Here is an 18,095-nt window from a genome sequence, read left to right as displayed (position 1 = left end):
TGTATGTATGTGTGTGTGTGAGTGTGTGTGTATCTCTGTATGCATGTATGTATGTATGCGTGTGCGTGTGTGTCTGTGTGTGTATGTGTGCGTGTGTGTGTGTGTGTGCGTGTGTGTGTGTGTGTGTGTGCGTGTGTGTGTGTGTGTGTGCGTGTGTGTGTGTGTGGTGCTGCTCTGCTCTGCGCGGTGGCAGGCCTGATACTTCCTGAGCCAGCGGGATCGTGCTCTCTCGGCGCTTCCTCCCTCCAGAAGCCGAACAATGCTCCACTGATTAGCAGCGGGAAAGAGGCGCTGAGGTCACGCTGGAAAAATGCTCTTACGCTGCCGCCATCACCCTCGCAAAGCATGCTGGGACAAGATGCGGCGAGATGACGCTCTAAACTGTGCACTGTGGTGGAGTGGCAGACGCCTCGTTTTGTAGTTTAAGAGACTTACGCAACAGGCCACGCCCACTGGCTCCAGTATATGATGTTCAGGTTTTTAATGCATCCTGCGGTACTCAGAATTGGTCTCGGTCTGCACACGCATAAGGTGCAGTCCTTGGTTCTGGTAAAAGGTTGTTAAATTATACTTAGAGCTTCCGTGCTATTGAAGCAACGTAATGATCGGCTGGAATAGTGTATGACTCAATCCAAAGCACTTCATTGGTTTCCCTTTTACCGACGGACTGTCCATGAAATTTATTTAGTTTTGAGCGCACACACTAGTCTGACAGCTAGAGAAATGTGCGCAGAATTTTGTCTGACAAGCAATGGGATTATGAACGAGGACCGTGCCTTTCACTGTTCCTCTGGTGACTGTTATCATTCCTCCAAGCAACCAAGCAACGCTGCTGTTGCGAGGCCACCAGAGGCGAGCTCCCACACAGGCAAAATCCCACAGGAGCTTCTCCCTCTTTATATGGAAACGGTTTAACCCACCTATGCTATTGCCGTGACTGTTAAGCTTGACAATAAGTAGAATGGATTATAATGGAGGATTGCACCATTCACACCTCGAGCCATTTCTTCACTTCAGTCACTGAACACCTCAGTCAGCAGAGGCACTGCCCGTACTTGCACATTACACATTACACACCCTGTTGTATAATACTGAGAGATGCAGATGACGTCTCTGGAGGCCTCAGCTGGAGTCCAGCGTGGTCCTACCCCTCCCCTGCCCCTGGTGTCGGACTAATGCGATGTGACGTGCGCGTGCTGGCGCGTGCCCCTTGCTCACCTTGGCCCGGTTGTTGCGCTGCGTGTTGCTGTTGTTCTGCGTGGCCAGCTCGCTGTCAGTGTCCTCGTCCGAGGCTACGCTGTCGTAGTCATGCTGGTCGTCGTCCGCCTGGCCCAGCTCCAGTGCCTCTGTGAGGGGAAAGACATCGAGGGGAGGTTGGGTGGGGGAGAAGATGGCGGAGCCAGCTGATGCTAACAACTCTCCCCCCATCCCCCCTGACACACACACACACACCCCAACATTAACCTCCCACAGCCAGCCATCCCTCCATTAACGCCCCATAAACATCCCATAATCTCGTTTTTACAATCGCATTATCTCTCTCTGTAAGAGCATACACAGTACAATCCCCCCCCCACCCCCCCGCCCCTGTCTCAGGCCCAGGCGCAGTAATGGGCCAGCCAGGCTGCTCACCAGTGGGACTGCTCAGGCCTTTGCCCTGCTGCCGCCTCTTGGCGTCGCTCAGGATGTCGATGATGAGTGTGGCAAACTCACGGGCGTTGAAGCGCGCCAACTTCTGACGGCCCTGGGAGCAGAGACAGAGAGAGAGAGAGAGAGAGAGAGAGAGAGAGAGAGAGAGAGAGAAGGGGAGAAGGGGAAGAAAGACAACAGAAAACGAGTGAATCCTCACGTCCCATCAAGGCTTCCCCTGCTCCCATGAACCCAGTCAACAAACCCGAGTCGCGGAGGACATAAAACATGCGCCGCCAGTGTTTACACAGCGGCCAAGCGAGCGAGCTTGAGTGCGCCCTCAGCGAACACAAACACAGACCTGCTGCAGGCTGAGCCCTTATTAAAGCTGGCACTCGCGCAGTGCTGGAAACCCGCTGGTTGTGCTAACTGGCTAGCGTCTCCTAATTCAATCCCATGTTAAAATAAGCTCCCTTCAGGCTGGTGCTGTGGTGTCCAGGAGAGGCACCCAGGGACAAGACGAGGCTGCAGATGTGTGGACGTGTCAGCTGGGCCGGAGCCCTGAAACCCTCCCCTCTCTCCAACAGAAGCCATTCTCCTGACACGCACACACACACACACATATAAACAAAGTGACCAGTCATTCTGCAGCGGGCCAATCCCATTGCAGGAAATGTGCCCGCTACGAACAAGCCAGAAAAACAGAGAGAGAGTGAGGGAGAGGAAGTGAGAGTTGGAGAGAGAGGGAGAGAGAGAGAGAGAGAGGTGAAGGAGCTTTACCACAGGGCTCCAGCTTTACAACAGCTGGAAAACATCTTGCCATTTTCCTTCCCCTCTCCCTCTCTCTCTCTTTCTTGACTCTCTCCCTCTCTCGCTCTCTTTGACTCCGTCACTCTGTCTCCCTGCTGGCCAGCAGTGGGCTGCAGACATCATCCAGCCACAAACTCTCTATTTATAGACATGAGCCTCATCCGCTCTCTCTCTCTCTCTCTGTTTCACCCCAGACTTCAGCTTTTCCCCGTTTGTCCTTCTGTTCTTTTTGAAATCCCTCACTCCCTCACTCCCTCCCTCTCTCTCTCTCACTCTCTCTCTCTCTCCATCTCGGCTTGTTCTGTTGGGAGCGCACACGCGGCTGCACCGCTGCCTGTCCGTGTCACAGGGCATTACATCTGCGGCTTTCTCCTCAGCAGTCCGAGCAGAAGCGGCTCCAGACGCAGCCAGGCAGCAGTCTGGCCAGCCAGCCTCGCACACCCTCTGGGCAAACACACATGACTATATGAGTGTGTGTCTGTGCAAGTGTGTGTGTGTGTGTGTGTCTGAGAAACAGTGAGTCAGTAAGCGAGTGAGTGAGTGAGTGAGACCAAGTGTACAAAATATATAGAGAGAGGGAGTTTGTTAAAGAGTCGCTGTGTGTATGTTCAAGGATTAATTTATACTCACAAATACTGAGAGAAAGAGAGAGAGAGCGTGAGAGAAAAGGAAAGAAAGAGTGAGAAAGCATGTGGAAGAGTGTGTGTGTGTGTGTGTGTGTGTGTGTGTGTGTGTGTGTGTGTGTGTGTGTGTGTGTGTGTGTGTGTGTGTGTGTGTGTGTGTATGTATATGTGTGTGTATGTATGTATGTGTGTGTGTGTGTGTGTGTGTGTGTGTGTGTGTGTGTGTGTGTGTGTGTGTATGTATATGTGTGTGTATGTATGTATGTGTGTGTGTGTGTGTGTGTGTGTGTGTGTGTGTGTGTGTGTGTGTGTATATGTGTGTGTATGTATGTATGTGTGTATGTGTGTGTGTGTGTGTGTGTGTGTGTGTGTGTGTGTGTGTGTGTGTGTGTATGTATATGTGTGTGTATGTATGTATGTGTGTGTGTGTGTGTGTGTGTGTGTGTGTGTGTGTGTGTGTATGTATATGTGTGTGTGTGTGTGTGTGTGTGTGGCTGTGTATGTATATGTGTGTGTGTGTGTGTATGCATATGTGTGTGTGTGTGTGTGTGTGTATGTATGTATGTGTGTGTGTGTGTGGTATTTACCTGGTTGCGTGTGGCTGAGTACTCGGGGTTGACAGGCAGGAAGGGGACGGCGCTGCGCTCCGTCACCAGGGTGCTGTGGTTCTGAGTCGTGAGCCACACTAACACAGCAGGGGAGAGAGACAGGAGAGAGAGAGTGGGAGAGAGAGAGAGAGAGAGTGGGAGAGAGAGAGAGAGTGGGAGGAAGACAGAAAGAAGGAGAGGAAAAAAAGATTGCATTTAATGCCCATAAGCAACACTCACGGCCATTTATGCACATGCACGCGCACGCACACACACACACGCACACACACACACACACACACACACAGACACACACAGACACACACAGACACACTTGATGGGCGGGCTCTTCCGGCTGAGAGAGAATGAAGCCGCTGGCTGTGCCCTGAACTGAGCGGTGCTGTGCTGTGCTGCGCTGCGCTGCGCTGGCGTCCCCTCGTGTGCCTGACCTTTCCCTGAGCTTCAGCCCTCAGTCCTCAGCCCTGCACCCGCCCCCCCAACCACCCACCCCTCCCTCTTCCCTTTCCTCCTCCCCCCGCTGCTACCTCCGCTCAGCTTACCTGCAGCCTCCAGCCTCGCCTGCCTGCTACCGCTCCCGCTAGTCAGAGGAGGAAGAGAGAGAAGGGAGGAGAAAGAGAGAAAGAGAAAGAGAAGAAAGGGAGGTATAGAGAGAGAAAGAAAGAGCGACTCACAAATTCCTACGGCACTCCCTTCAGGAACTTTGCTCGCTCTGCTTTCTTTCGCTCTCCTCCTTTCCTCCTTCCCTACAAGTCGTTCCCCCCCCCTTCTCTCCTCTGATCTGATCCCTCCCTCTATTCCAGGTCTTTGCCCTCCATGGCTACTGCTCCGTCCGAAGAGTGTGTTTATACGCCCCCCCCCCCCCATTACCACCCACAGATCCCCAGCTCACAGATTCCATAACTGAAAAAGGAAAAAAGTCTGGTTTAAGAGGAGGAGGGAAAAGAGAGAGAGAGAAAGAGAGGAGAGAGGGAGAGAGAGAGAGAGAGAGAGAGAAGCACTGTAATTATCAGAGAGGGGAGGAGGACGAGGGGCTTACCAGCGTCATTCTCCCGTCGGTCCACCTCATCATACACATCCATGGCCAGCTCCTCAAACAGTCGGTTACTCAGCTGCCCCACACACACACAGACACACACACACACACAGTAAAGTGTGAGCACATTACAAAAGGCATACACGCAATGAAAAGCCACAGAGCTGTCAAAAGGGTTCAACACTGTCTGGAAATGCTTCCCACACTTTAAAAAGACCAACAACTGGGAAATCCATGTGTGTCCATAACAGATGCTACAACTAACCAAAACACAAAGTACACCAAAACAAAGAACCACACAGGAGAGCACACAAGGCAAGACGGGGCAAGACCATGACAAGCTAACCCATATAAAAGCATCTAGTCATTCTGTTGTTTTTGGTTAAGTTGGCAGTGAACCAAGTTTTTTTTTTTTTACACTGTACTCTGGATTTAAGAACACAATTTGGATTCACAGTGAATTCTAGAATACAGTCTGGAGCAAGGCTGGATTTAAGAACACAATTTGGATCCACAGTGAATTCTAGAAAACAGTCTGGAGCAAGGCTGGATTTAAGAACACAATTTGGATCCACAGTGGATTCCAGAATACAGTCTGGAGCAGGACTGGATTTAAGAACACAATTTGGATCCGCAGTGGATTCTAGAATACAGTCTGGAGCAGTGCTGGATTTAAGAACACAATTTAGATCAGCAGTGGATTCAGGAATACAGCTTGTGGCGAATGCACATGACATGAGTGTACGGAGGTTGGATGTTGTGAATATTCCTCAGAGTAGCTCCCTCACATGTAAAGGTCAGACCAGCCCTGCTTTCCTCCTGTTCAGACTGTGCAGCTTGCCCTTCTTTACCCCAGGAGGTGATTACAAACACACACACACACACACACACACAAACATGCTCAAACACACAGACACTCACCGCTTGAAGCTTCTTCTTGGCCGCCTTGGCCAGCTCAGAGAGGTCCAAGCTACATAAATAACACACAGAGAACAGAGAGGGACCAGTGAACAAACAAAACAAAACAAACAAATGGAACAAAACAGAAAGACAACAACAAACAAACAACAAGGACATAACGCACAGACAGATAGAGAGAGATGCGGAGGGGGACAAGGGGTAACAAGTGGAGGTGTTAGCATGGAGATCTTCATCTAATGGGTGAACATGTACTGTTGGGGTTTGGGGCGGGGGTGGAGTTGGGCTAGACAAGCTGAGTGTGTGTGTGCATGTGATCTGTGTGTGTCAGAAGTTGTTCATATCCTCCAGCCCAGTAGCAATAATCTACAACTATTAGTGACCATTTTTGTCATTTTTAGAGCCTCTGCCTCTCTCTCTCTCTCACACACACACGCACGCACGCACGCACGCACGCACCCACACACGCACAAGCACACACACACACACACACACACAAGCACACACACACACATACACACGCACGCACACAAACACACACGCACGCACAAGCACACACACACACAGCTTTCAGCAGCTTCCCACGCAGGATTGGTCTTTACACAGGGCGTGATTATTAAGCCGTGCCCTGTGTGTTGGGAGATATCAGCAGGGTGGGGCTCGGTCAAGGCCAAGTGACAGTGGACGATTAAAGCACATCTTAAGGCCCACTCACCCTGACACACCTGTGACTGTAAGGACGTATGGGGGGAGGACGGACGGATGGAGGGATGGAGGGAGGGAGAGGAGGATGCTGAGGAAGAAGAGGGGAGACAAAGGGGAAGCGGAAGGAGTGGTGGAGGGAGAAAGGGGGATGAGAGGAAAGGAGAGATACCTCTGCGTCGGGCACTTAGGGCGAGCTCTGCCTCCACAAGCGCAGCGAGATGGAGAGAACAGAAAACCAGTGAGCCAGAGAGAAAGACAGCTAGAGATATACAATCAGGGAGACAGACAGAGAGAAAGAAAGAAAGAAAGAACGAGTGCAAGAGAAAGAAAAATTGTGAAGAGTGAGGAAGAAACAGAGCAGAGGATAGTCACAGAGAGAAAGACAAAGAGAGAGAGAAAGAAAGAGAAAGAGAAAAAAAAAGAGAGAGAAGGAGAGAGAGTGGGAGAGAGAGAGAAAGAGAGAAAGAGAGAGCAATGCAGAAAGACTGCAAGAAAGAATTTCAGATCCCCACATCAACAACAGTTATCTGCTATCTTTGCTGTAATGATTACCAGAATGAAACCAGATATCAACATGGTATTCAGCAAGCGGAGAGCCATCGAACTCAGATGACCAGTATTAATGAGCCTGGACATTAGCCCTGCTCAGTCATCCTCTATCAACACAATTAAGACACAGCGCAACCTGTTGGCCAAGAAGCTACATTGCAACACTATGCTACCCTCTTAAAAAAATACAACTGACATCAAAGTGACAACAAAGGCACTGCCAGCCAGGCAACAAAGTTATTTAGTCATACAACAAGGGCCAGTGGTAAACAACATTTAGTCCTCCAAAATGAATAAACACACATGCACGTACAGACACAAACACAAACACACACTCCATACCTGTCAGCCATCTGTGGGATGATGTAATGCCCGTTCTTGTGATCTGCAGGATGAATAAAAGACATAGAACCGCTCGAGAGACTCAAGTATGTGCCACATCGTAAAAAAAATCCTCTGTGTGTGTGTGTGTGTTAACTTAAATATGTTCTCTGTGAGCTTCTCCATGGCTGATGAGGCTGAGCCATCTGGGGTTGCGTTTGAGGGGGCCATGAAAGTTTAATGAGGCCACGGCTAAACTTAGAAGACATGCACTGCTAACATACAACATGCACGACAGCCTACACACACACACACACACACACATACACACACACACAAAAAAAAAAGAAGACCACTAACACAACCTGAGTGTGGATCACAGCACATCTCAAATCTGCTGCATGTTTGTGCATAATTAAACCGTGACAAGACACACAATCTTCAACTCCTATAAGGGGCAGTGCTGTGCTCACCTGGGCGCCGTCCACACAGGTAGAAGGCCAGTCTGTCCGTGAGCTCGTACTGACACTCCACCAGTCGCTCAGCCAGCTCCACCTGGCCTGCTTGCCTGCAGCGGGCACAACAGACATGAGTCAACAGGGACACTCAGGAGAACATCAGAGAGCATGTGCGAGAGACTGACATGCAGGTGGATGGAACGAGACAAAGTAGTTTCCATTCCACTCTGTGGTAAATGACCTCATAAAAAAGTACTTAGGCATGTCATCGTGTCATCGATAACACTTTGCAAATTCCAAGAGCACATTGTATATCTATGACTCTTTCATGCTTAATAATACAACATACACAACGGTAGCGAAACTTTGCTACCGGTGTGTACATTGTATTATTAAAGGTGCTCTAAGCGATGCTGGGCAATGTCACTTCTGTTGACTTTCAAACAAAACAGAGAGCTAGCTCAGTACTTCCTCCCCCTCCCTCCCATGCTGCTCCCGTGCAATTAAAACTCTCTTAAACGCGCATCTCGTCTGTGATTTGCTGGATCAGTTTGTTATGTTTTCATGGGCTAGGTTTGCCCAGGTTGTTTTTGTTGCCGTTCTTAGAGCCTGGGCTGTCCAACGAGATCACGTTTTTTTACAGTGTATTCAGGACACAGACAGCTAGCGGTTGGTTAGGTGCTGTTCGCAGTAAGTGACATAAAATGTTTTAGCCTAAAAAACGCGTGGCATCGCTTAAAGCACCTTTAAGCATGAAAGAGTCATAGATATACAAGCTTCTTTGTAATGCTATATACTGTGCTGGGAAATGAATTTAGTGATGAGTTCATTGTATATCAATCAACAGATGAAAAGCAATATGGGCATCGGTGGAAGAGTGCTGCACCTGGCGTAGTCTATAGGCGTGCGACCGTTGATGTCTGGGGCTCCAGGGTCCGCTCCATAGACCACCAGCAGCTCCGCTTGCAACACCTGCCCTGCCTTGGCAGCAACGTGCAGAGGGGTGGTGCCCTTCTCCTGCACAGACACCCAGACATGGACAAACAGAGAGGGGTGGGGTGGGGTGGGGTGGGGTGGGGTGGGGGGGTAAACGTATGAGCCACTGTAGAAAGCAAAGTGTTTATGTGTTGATTAATTATGTGATATGCACATGCATATGTGTGTGTCTAATCTAATCTAGCACACACATAATGTTGAAATAGGACATCCATAATGGCAGCTTGGTGACTAAAACAGCAGTGGGTAAGCATGTATGAAGGCCATTGGAGGTGAGCATTAATAGGCCAGATCTGTTTACAGCTGGGTCCCAGCAGGCAGTGATTAACAGGGCCGGGGTAAAGGTCAACGAGAGGCCAAAGGTCAGACGTCTTACCGGGTGGAAGAAGTTGGCCTGCGCCCCCAGAGACAGCAGCCGCAGACACGTCTCCAGGCTACCCGTCCTCACACTGGAGTGCAGTTGCTGAAGGAGGGAAGTAAAAGATGTATGAGAGAGAGAGTGAGAGAGAGGGAGAGAGAAAGAGAGGAGGAGGAGAGGAGAGGAAGAAAAAAGAAATGTGGGGTGAATGCTCTCATTACAGGCAGCTTCAACAGGGCGGGGGGGCGAGCACATTATTCATGGCCACACTGTCATTAAAGAGCCTCCTACGGCGGACGTCCTGTTAAAGAGCTCAGTGGGAGTCAACCCATCAGCACGACACTCAGAGAGAGGGGAGAGAGAGAGAGAGAGAGAGAGAGAGAGAGAGAGAGAGAGAGAGAGAGAGAGAGAGAGAGAGAGTGAGGGAGAGAGAGAGCGAGGGAGAGGGAGAGAGAAAGAGAGAGAGAGAGTGAGGGAGAGAGAGGGGGGGGGATTTGAGTGAGGGAGAGAGAGGGGAGAGAGACAGAGAGAGAGTGAGGGAGAGAGAGAGCGAGGGAGAGAGAAAGAGAGAGAGAGTGAGGGAGAGAGAGGGGGGGGATTTGAGTGAGGGAGAGAGAGAGGGAGGGGGAGAGAGAGAGAGAGAGAGAGGAAAGATAACGCAAGAGCGAAAAGGACAGAAACAAAGGAGGAGGAGAGACTAAGGAGACAGAGAAAGAGTGGGCGGCTTAAATGACAAAACAAGAGACAGAAGGGCAGAGAAAAGAGAGAAACGCTTGGGGCGAAACAAGGATGGAGAGAGACAGGAAAAGAAGTCCGACAAAGGAGAGGGCCGGAAGCAGGACAAAACCAGAGGGAACAGAGGAAGGAGTCCAGAGGGTGACGAGGCTTAGAGGAGAAGAAGGCCGGCGTGACGGAGCGGCGTGACAGAGCGGCGCCCCTGACTGAGCGGAGGCTCATCCTCCGCTGGCTCCAGCTCACCTTGCTCAGGTCCTTGGTGGTGACTCCGTCATCGTCACGACAGGGCAGCTTATGGACGAACGCCAGCATCTGGTACTTGGCACGGATGAACTCGGACTTTGTGGGACTGGGGAAGAGGAGGAGAATTTGATACGCTGTCAAACATATGAATGTTCACTATGTTCAATACTACAAGTCATACTTTATGCGTTTTTATTAACTACTTAAATATCAGTAAATTACCAAAGTTATATAGTCATAACCAATGTACCTTTGGCCACAGAGGTCTTTACCTGCCATGTGATGTGAATAAAGGGTAAATCAAATTAATTTGGTAGGGAAAAGACAGGGTGTGAGAATCACATGCTAAAGCAAGTCAAGTATGACTACCAGGTGCTGTTCTACTCGACTCATGGCTGTCATATACATTAACTATTACACAGCACCATACTCTTGTACACTTGCACTAGAGGCACGTTATCATCACTGCACTGCATGATAAGCGCCACTGCTGATAAGAATGCCATCTGAATAAGTGGAAGCAGCAATAAGAATAGTTAAAGTGCCATGACAGACACGACAGTTAAGCTGTTTCATGAATACTGAGCAAAACACTAGGGCAGGGTACGTGGGTCCCCGTACTTCATGCTGTAATGTATAATGCTGAAGTCTTAGACTCGATTTACAATATTATCCAAGATTTCCATTTCATGGAAGCAACATCAGATGCAACAGATCTTATTCATTCATTTCATCTAAAGCTTACATGCAGTATGTAATTCATTACAAGGGCCAGTCTCCCCAGAGCTCCCCTAGCTCACGGGGTGGGGCACAATGGTGGCACCAGGGAATTGAACCCACAACATTTCTGGCTACTGCATGCATCCTCCTTAACCACAACCCAACACCCCCCCCCCCCCCACACACACACACACACACACACGTCTGTAAATGTATGTTTTTCACCTTATACATAGCAGATCTATCACCAATCAGTTACAGCTAACATAGGCTACAGATAAAAAAATCTCACCTTAAAAATACAAAGACCACAGACTGGACTCAATAAGCTTTTAAGAAAGGTTGTCCAGAAGACAACGGAATGTTTTCAAAATATTATTCCTTTTTTAAAAGGTTACATATCCAGGTATTGAAAATGTTACTTTTCTTTTCATTGTGAGTATGTGACGAAGGTCTGGAAGTCTGAGGTCTGACTGAAGCTTTTCAAAAGGGTCTGCATTCTGATTACATGATAATGTAAAGCTTTTTCAAAAGATTGGACTTTTAAGATTTTTAAGTAAACCTTTAAAGATGACCTCTGGTGAAAAACAAGTTTTTAAAGATGACAGAATGGATGAACGGATTGGCCCCAGCAGTGGCGCGACTGGCTGGGGCACCTGCACCGTACGCCGGCGACCCGGGTTCGATTCCCGCCCCGTGGTCCTTTCCGGATCCCACCCCGACTCTTTCTCCCACTCACTTCCTGTCAATCTCCACTATCCTATCTAATTAAAGGCATAAAAAGCCCAAAAAATATACTTAAAAAAAAAAAAAGAATGGATGAACGGATTACTTTACCCAGTTCTCTGATACATAGAAGGTATACAAAAACATGCTCAAATGCGATCTTACAAGCCCATTTACAACCCTATAATTAGGCTGGGGAACAATGTCCCGTTTTAGCAGATATCTAGCACCCCCTAATGCTTATCTGGCACCCACATGAATTATTTAGTGAGTCTGTATTTGTTCAGATTTGCCCTTTTCAAAGTTCTAGATTCGCATCTGAAGGAGGAAACAACCGTATTTCTCCTTATTCAAGAAAGCCCAAGTAAAAAAACACTTTCCCATCTATGTCATTTTTAACCTTATGAACGTGTCCATATGATGGCTGTGTCCAAAACGGGAAAAAATGCTGCCTTTTAAGATATCTAACCTGATGTCTGCTATGCATAGGCGCATATGAGTGAAATAAGCGCTGCTGGACTTTGAAAGACCCCTCGAATTTAGCTGTTGAGGCTCCCACCGAGTCTCAGTTGTTAGGGGGACACGGCCAGAGAGCAGGAAATCAAACAACTGTTCATTATCATATGAGGAAGCAAAACAAGCACTGGTTCATCTTAAGCAGCCTCTTTGTTGTGACTGTGCCAGTCACGCTGTTCTAGCCAGTTAACAAAACTTGTGAGGTGCACACCCTGCCACCAAAGCGTACCAAGTACCAAGTGCCGGTGAAACGTCGCCCCTTTTTGGGGCGTGGCGCTGTGTGCAAGGCTGGTAACAGTGATTATAAAACTGCACTGTGCTTTCTAACCACCGTTTTTAAGGTACTGTATGTACCCAGTTCTGTTTGGATAAGACAATTAGAACTCCATGTCCAGGACGGATTAAACTGAATTACAGCCCAACGTGTGCTGTCCATGTAATACAATACATCCCATGAACCTCCCAACAGATCAATGCTGGCTCACGACACTACACTGGTATTTCTTGGGCTTAACTCCCCATAAATCTAACCTGGCCGTGGTCCCTCTGTGTGTGTGTGTGTGTGTTAGGTGGCTTTAGGTAATGTAGGGGTGAGGGTGAGAAAGACTCACTGGACTTTGTCTTGTGGGTTGGGTTTCCTGCGTCCACTCTGCACCTGTGCAGGGTCCAGCAGGGAGTGCTCCCAGATGGAGTTCGCACCGTTACTGGCCAGGGTCTGCACCATCTAAATACACACACATCCAGAGAAGTCATAAACAAGATAATCTCAACAAAATGTATTTTGGAAATTGATCTTAATGCCTAAATTAAAGCAATGAGGATAAATCTAGCCTTTAGGGACACCAATTTTCTTTGTGAATGAATAATGTATTGTAAATAAATAAATGTTCTTCCTTAAAATACAGGGAGTCATAAGTATACATCCCTATGTTAAATTCCCATAGAGGCAGGCAGATTTTTATTTTTAAAGGCCGGTTATTTCGTGGATCTAAGATACTATACATCCTGATAAAGTTCCCTTGGCCATTGGAAATAAAATAGCCCCACATTACATACCCTTCACCATACCTAGAGATTGCCATGGTTTTATTTCAGTTAGCCTAATAGCTGGTTTGATTTGCATTGAGAGATGATCTTATGGAAAGTACCCCATGCCAATCGTGAGATATGTACAATAGACAATGTTTATCCCTTTAAATATATGTACCTGTTTTATGACCATGATTGCATTTTGTGTGTGTGTGTTCGCCTACCTGCAGCAGCGCAGGGGGCCAGCCACTGTGCCGCAGGTGCTTGACGATGGATATGTGTCGCCCCAGGCTGCGGTGCACTGAGCAGCATTCATCACAGATCAGCACCCCCCTGTTAATGCTGGTCCACCCTGGGTCTGAGACAGACACAGACAGAGACAGAGACAGAGAGGACAGATGGAGGATTTAGCCCAGTGCAATCAGCAGACCACCCTATTAACTTCATGAACATCCCCGCCACTAAGAGCCAGTAAGCCGGGAGGCACCACCAGTAGCCGAGCCACCCCATACTGTGCTCAGCTAGCTGGGGCTCTGCTATTAAAGACTCCATATGAATTAGACTTGGCGTTACATTACTACAGCAGTCACAATGAGTCACCGCGGCATGGGGGGTGGACGAGGGGACCAGCCGTGGACAGAACTGGAGCGGAATGGGCCCAGGGGAGTAGCAGGTTACGCTCAGGTGAGAGTGGGCTGACCGTGGACAGACGTGACGTCTCTGCGCTGCCAGGCACCTCGGTGCCTCCTGCTTCCTGCTAAATTTAACCAGCCACGATCATCCACCGTGCACATTTAGCTAAGTCCCAAGGCAGGGGATGATGCTCCACCCCACCACCTCATCCACCTGATGGTGGAGAGGGACCATTATGTGATGTCTCAGAGATTGTCATACGTCACTCCGTGAGCAACCTTGAAAGATTACATTCTTCAACATTTGAGTCATGATGAAGTGGAAAAAAAATAATGCATGGATACACCACAAAAGTAAACTGGAGTGTCTGAATGGCAAAAGAAACACTGGCATTAAACGACAACCTCGTATCTCCATAATCCAATCACACACACACACTCACAAGTGAACATACACACACAGACACATATACCCCCACACACATACACTGACAAGCGAAAACACACACAGAGAAGCACACAAAAACAAACACACACATGCACACTCATTTACATACACAAAAGTTGCAAGAGTAGGGGATGGAGTAGAATATGGAGACAAATTGACAAGCGTGATTTCTTTTTGCGGAGAGAATGCGCAGGTCATATTTTGTACCGATTTGCGGTACATCTAGTTCCTAATAGAAACAGTCAAAGGGGATGAGCAAAGTGGTCTGGGAGATACGGCCCTTAGTCATCACACTGCGGGGGAAAAAGGGACACAAAAAGAACACCAATGATTAAAACATCAGCTCTCGCAGAAAAGCAAAGCTACTTAGGCTGCACTCAAGCTGATGCCCAGCAGATCAGAGGGGATCTCTGCCGGCCCAGAGGAGCTGCTTTAGCTTGTGTGTGTCTGTGTAGTGTGTGTGTGTGTGTGTTCTGTGTAGTTTGTGTGTGAGGAAAGAGAGAGAGAGGGAGAGAGAGAGATGCACCACAGAATAATGGAGTGGGCGCGCTCTCCCTTTAATTTGCGGTAAAAAGTTAAAGCCTCTCATCATTCACGCTTCATAGAAGGATGATCCCACCACTGCTATCTCTATCTCTTTTCTCTTCCTTCTTTCCCCACCCTGCCCTGCTCTTGCACCCCCCACTATCTCTCTTAGTTCCACTTACTGTGTGCACATAATGTGATCTCTCTCTCTCTCTCTCACACACACACACACACACACACACACACACACACACACACACACAGACTCCCAGCATATGGTGCTGTTCCACTCTTCCCGTCCAAGCATGATTGGAAAAATCACTTTTTCCTTTATCTTCACCCCCTCCCCAACCCACCCGCCTCCTATTATTCAGTGTTTCTGTTGAGTGGAAACCAAAACACCAGAGGCTGTCCTCGAGTAACTGACTGTCTACTTTCAGTCACCCAAACACGGCACAGAAAAACTTCCATTCTAGCTGCGCCGGTGGGTCAACCCTAGCCTGAAAAAAACCCTTGGACTGAAGAGAGAGCTACTTCTGGCTGTCATGAATCTGCTACAGGGCCACTGGTGAATGCTGTTGTGTGGCCGAGGGGATTGGAAGAAGAGAAAGAGAGCCGTGCAAGTAGCGGCCGCAGAAGCTATAGGCTAAGTACAATGCAGGTGACTGCGGAGTGGCTGGAGAGAGCAGGTAACCGCAGAGGCCATAATAGAGGCTCGTAAATCAGCAAGGCCAGGGACAGCACAGAGGAACCGGAAAACAACACACACACATTCCTGAAGGCAGAGCAGCAGCTGTGAGGGAGAACGGAGCAGCTGCCACCCCCCCCACCCCCCCATCCCACACACACAACACCCCTATCCCACTGCCACCCCATGTCCCCCATCTTCACTCCTCATGGGGCCCAATGGACAAGGCCAAAGCTAGGCAAACAGAGAGATCCTCAGCACCAGGGCAGATCTGACTATAGCACTGTGTCCAGCATAATACCGTTGTAGTTGAGAGATACAGTACTGTTTGATAAATGACATTTGGTAATTAATGCAATGAGGCCAAATATATCGGAAAAACAATCCTGGTATAAAGACAAGATTTGTACCGAATGAAATTAGTGAACACATTGGAATGATAATGTAACACAATTTGCAATGTTGTGGGCATTGTACATCGGGGGTTAGAGAGTGGTTACTGTTGTGCTAAGGAGAAGTCTTCGTGGTGGTCTTCTTAAAACGCGAATCAATCTGCTGACGCGTATGCCCAGCAGTCTGACTCTGATGTGGGATTTGGAAAGCTAATGAACTGGCAGGACACCCAGACAGAATTGTGGCCTAAGCCAATTAGTCTGTTGTTAACTGAAAAACAGTACAATCCTAATCCAACTTAGACTGCGCTGGAGTCAATAGTGCTGAACGATATTACACCGATGACTACAGACTGGGAGAATTGGCAATGCAAGAGTAGCACAATGGTAAAAAAAAACAGTAAAACTCAATCCAGTCAGTCAGCCAGCTGAAAATGATGTCTACAGAAGACAAAATACAATAGTTGACTAATTCATCTGAAAATATCACCAAGACGATTTAGTAATCAAGGTTAGATAATGACATGTTACACACACCCTACAATTATAGTAAGCTATATAACTACTGGTAGGCTACTTCATTTACTAGCATCAGAGGTCAACCAACCCCTTCTATCTCCATGCTCTCATTACCAAGCTGACAAAATTATGTAAAACACCCTTTATAAAGTCTTTAGTACGTCAGACCTCAGCGAGTGTTGTCGAAAAATGCCTTCTGATTCACAGGATAGATAAACGTTACTGAACCATGAAATCAACTACTGCTTCAAGTCAGCAAGTAACAAACGTTGCTCATTTTGAAAAATGTAACTTTAAGTTACACAGGTAAAGTAACGTCGGCGAGTAACGATGGGCAGCTACACGGCTAGCTAACCATAATGCTAATAAGCTATACGTGACTACTTCTCTCTTCGTCAAACATTTGGTAAATATGAGCATACTGCACTGACTCGTGGAAAGCTATTTCAAGTTACCTAGCAGCTAACGTTACTGACGGTAACGTTAATGTAACAGTGAGAAATAAAACAAGCGGTTTTACTCACACTGTATAGCTATGCTAGCACTAGGTGAATCAGTTGGTTCCCAAGCTAACGTTCACTATGCTGGATAACTAAGTTACAGGCGTTTGAAAAGCAAGCGCACTTGTATTATTTCAGACAGCTAATGTTAGTTAATAAATTAACCTTAATTAGCAACCGTGCACACATCAGACCACGGTAGCTTGTATCGGTTTACTCTGGGTTTAGCTGCTACTGCAGCTTGCCAGCTACCAAGCGAGTAGCTGCTATTCCTGTTCTGGGTTAACATTAGCTAGCCAGTGTTGGGTAGCTTGGTGACTTCCACACAGAAGAAAACAAAACCGCTGCGTTGTCTAGACAGCTGCAGAGGATGTGTATGTGGTTTCACAAATACTTCCAGAACTGCAAAAAAACCTGTTAGGTAGTTTATGTTCCTTCCTACACAACCAATGGCCAATGTGACTGATAAATTAGCTAACAACCAAGCTAGCAACATATTAGCTGTTAGCCAGGTATACGATAAATCTTTCTGATTAGTCCAGTGACATGTAAACACGAGCGAAATAGCTGTCTAATCAGGTATTTGGCCTGCAAACATTACATTACGCAAAACTGTCATCTACAACATATAAAAGAACAAACAACTGCTTTTTAAAACGTGTCGCCTATGGCTCTACGCCATTTTCCTGCAAGGTTGATCCAGGATTGTTGCGGCGGATACAGGCCTCCTTATCCACCTCCTTGTCGCTTATTTGGGACTATTTCTCCCATGAACGCCCTTATTCAATATTTCAGTGTTATCTTACCTGGCGCACTGCAGTCCGCACATACTTCGCTTCTTTGGACTTTCCTAGACATTTCCCCAAGTTTACTTTATCCGTGACTATCCAGATTATTCCTCAGTGTTGATGCTCGCCCTTCCCAAGAGCGACGTCTGCAGTTGTCTGATGCCGTCCCGAATCCCCGGAAGCCGGCGACGAGAACTGTGGTATTCCGGGCTGTCACCCCCTGTTCTTGCTGCCTCTCGCCTTGTTTAGCTCATGAAACAATGCCTTATGTTACTTCACTACGAGGAAAGGACGGAAAGGAAAAAATGCAAGAACAAAGGTTGCTGGTCCTCTGGCTATTTCAGGACTTCTGGCAGGCTACACTTGGATTGTTTCTCATGCTAAGTTATAGCTCCAGCCTCCAATTCGAACACGTCCACTTTTACATTGACAAGAAAAAGGGTGGGGGTCATAAAAGTATTCACAGATGCACCCAACACACGGCATATTAAAATGCATGGCACTTTCATGTAGGTAGTGCCGTTCCCACTCTGTCGCGGTGCTGCTGTGGCGCTCTATGCTCATCTGTCGATGCCAGTGGGGCTTTAGCGATGGGCGTGATAGTGCGTGATTGACTGAGAAACTGA

The 18,095-nt window shown here is 47.9% G+C and overlaps 1 protein-coding gene across 2 annotated transcripts in view; it reads right to left on the bottom strand.

The window, feature by feature from the left end:
• The window catches only part of git1 (G protein-coupled receptor kinase interacting ArfGAP 1), a 30,368-nt gene extending 12,342 nt beyond the window's left edge, over nucleotides 1-18,026 (bottom strand). For both annotated transcript variants that reach the window (XM_076282670.1, XM_076282671.1), the window contains exons 1-13: nucleotides 17,488-18,026; nucleotides 13,202-13,335; nucleotides 12,560-12,672; nucleotides 9,987-10,092; nucleotides 9,027-9,113; nucleotides 8,541-8,671; nucleotides 7,670-7,764; nucleotides 7,218-7,260; nucleotides 5,625-5,673; nucleotides 4,707-4,779; nucleotides 3,650-3,747; nucleotides 1,633-1,744; nucleotides 1,219-1,346 (exon numbers count right to left, since the gene is read on the bottom strand). In XM_076282670.1, coding sequence (XP_076138785.1) covers nucleotides 1,219-1,346; nucleotides 1,633-1,744; nucleotides 3,650-3,747; nucleotides 4,707-4,779; nucleotides 5,625-5,673; nucleotides 7,218-7,260; nucleotides 7,670-7,764; nucleotides 8,541-8,671; nucleotides 9,027-9,113; nucleotides 9,987-10,092; nucleotides 12,560-12,672; nucleotides 13,202-13,335; nucleotides 17,488-17,539 — 1,221 coding nt within the window. In that variant the 5' untranslated portion in view covers nucleotides 17,540-18,026. The remainder of the gene's footprint in view (nucleotides 1-1,218; nucleotides 1,347-1,632; nucleotides 1,745-3,649; nucleotides 3,748-4,706; nucleotides 4,780-5,624; nucleotides 5,674-7,217; nucleotides 7,261-7,669; nucleotides 7,765-8,540; nucleotides 8,672-9,026; nucleotides 9,114-9,986; nucleotides 10,093-12,559; nucleotides 12,673-13,201; nucleotides 13,336-17,487) is intronic.
• Between the last annotated feature and the right edge of the window lie 69 nt (nucleotides 18,027-18,095).

Source organism: Alosa pseudoharengus, unplaced genomic scaffold (genome assembly GCF_046254945.1).
Source record: "Alosa pseudoharengus isolate Yale_2024_CS ecotype anadromous, Long Island Sound unplaced genomic scaffold, YU_APseudo_1.1 YU_APseudo_1.1_scf_13, whole genome shotgun sequence".
NCBI classification, from domain to species: Eukaryota; Metazoa; Chordata; class Actinopteri; order Clupeiformes; family Clupeidae; genus Alosa; species Alosa pseudoharengus.
Note: the sequence above shows the minus strand (reverse complement) of the source record. Positions and strands in the feature narration are given on the sequence as shown.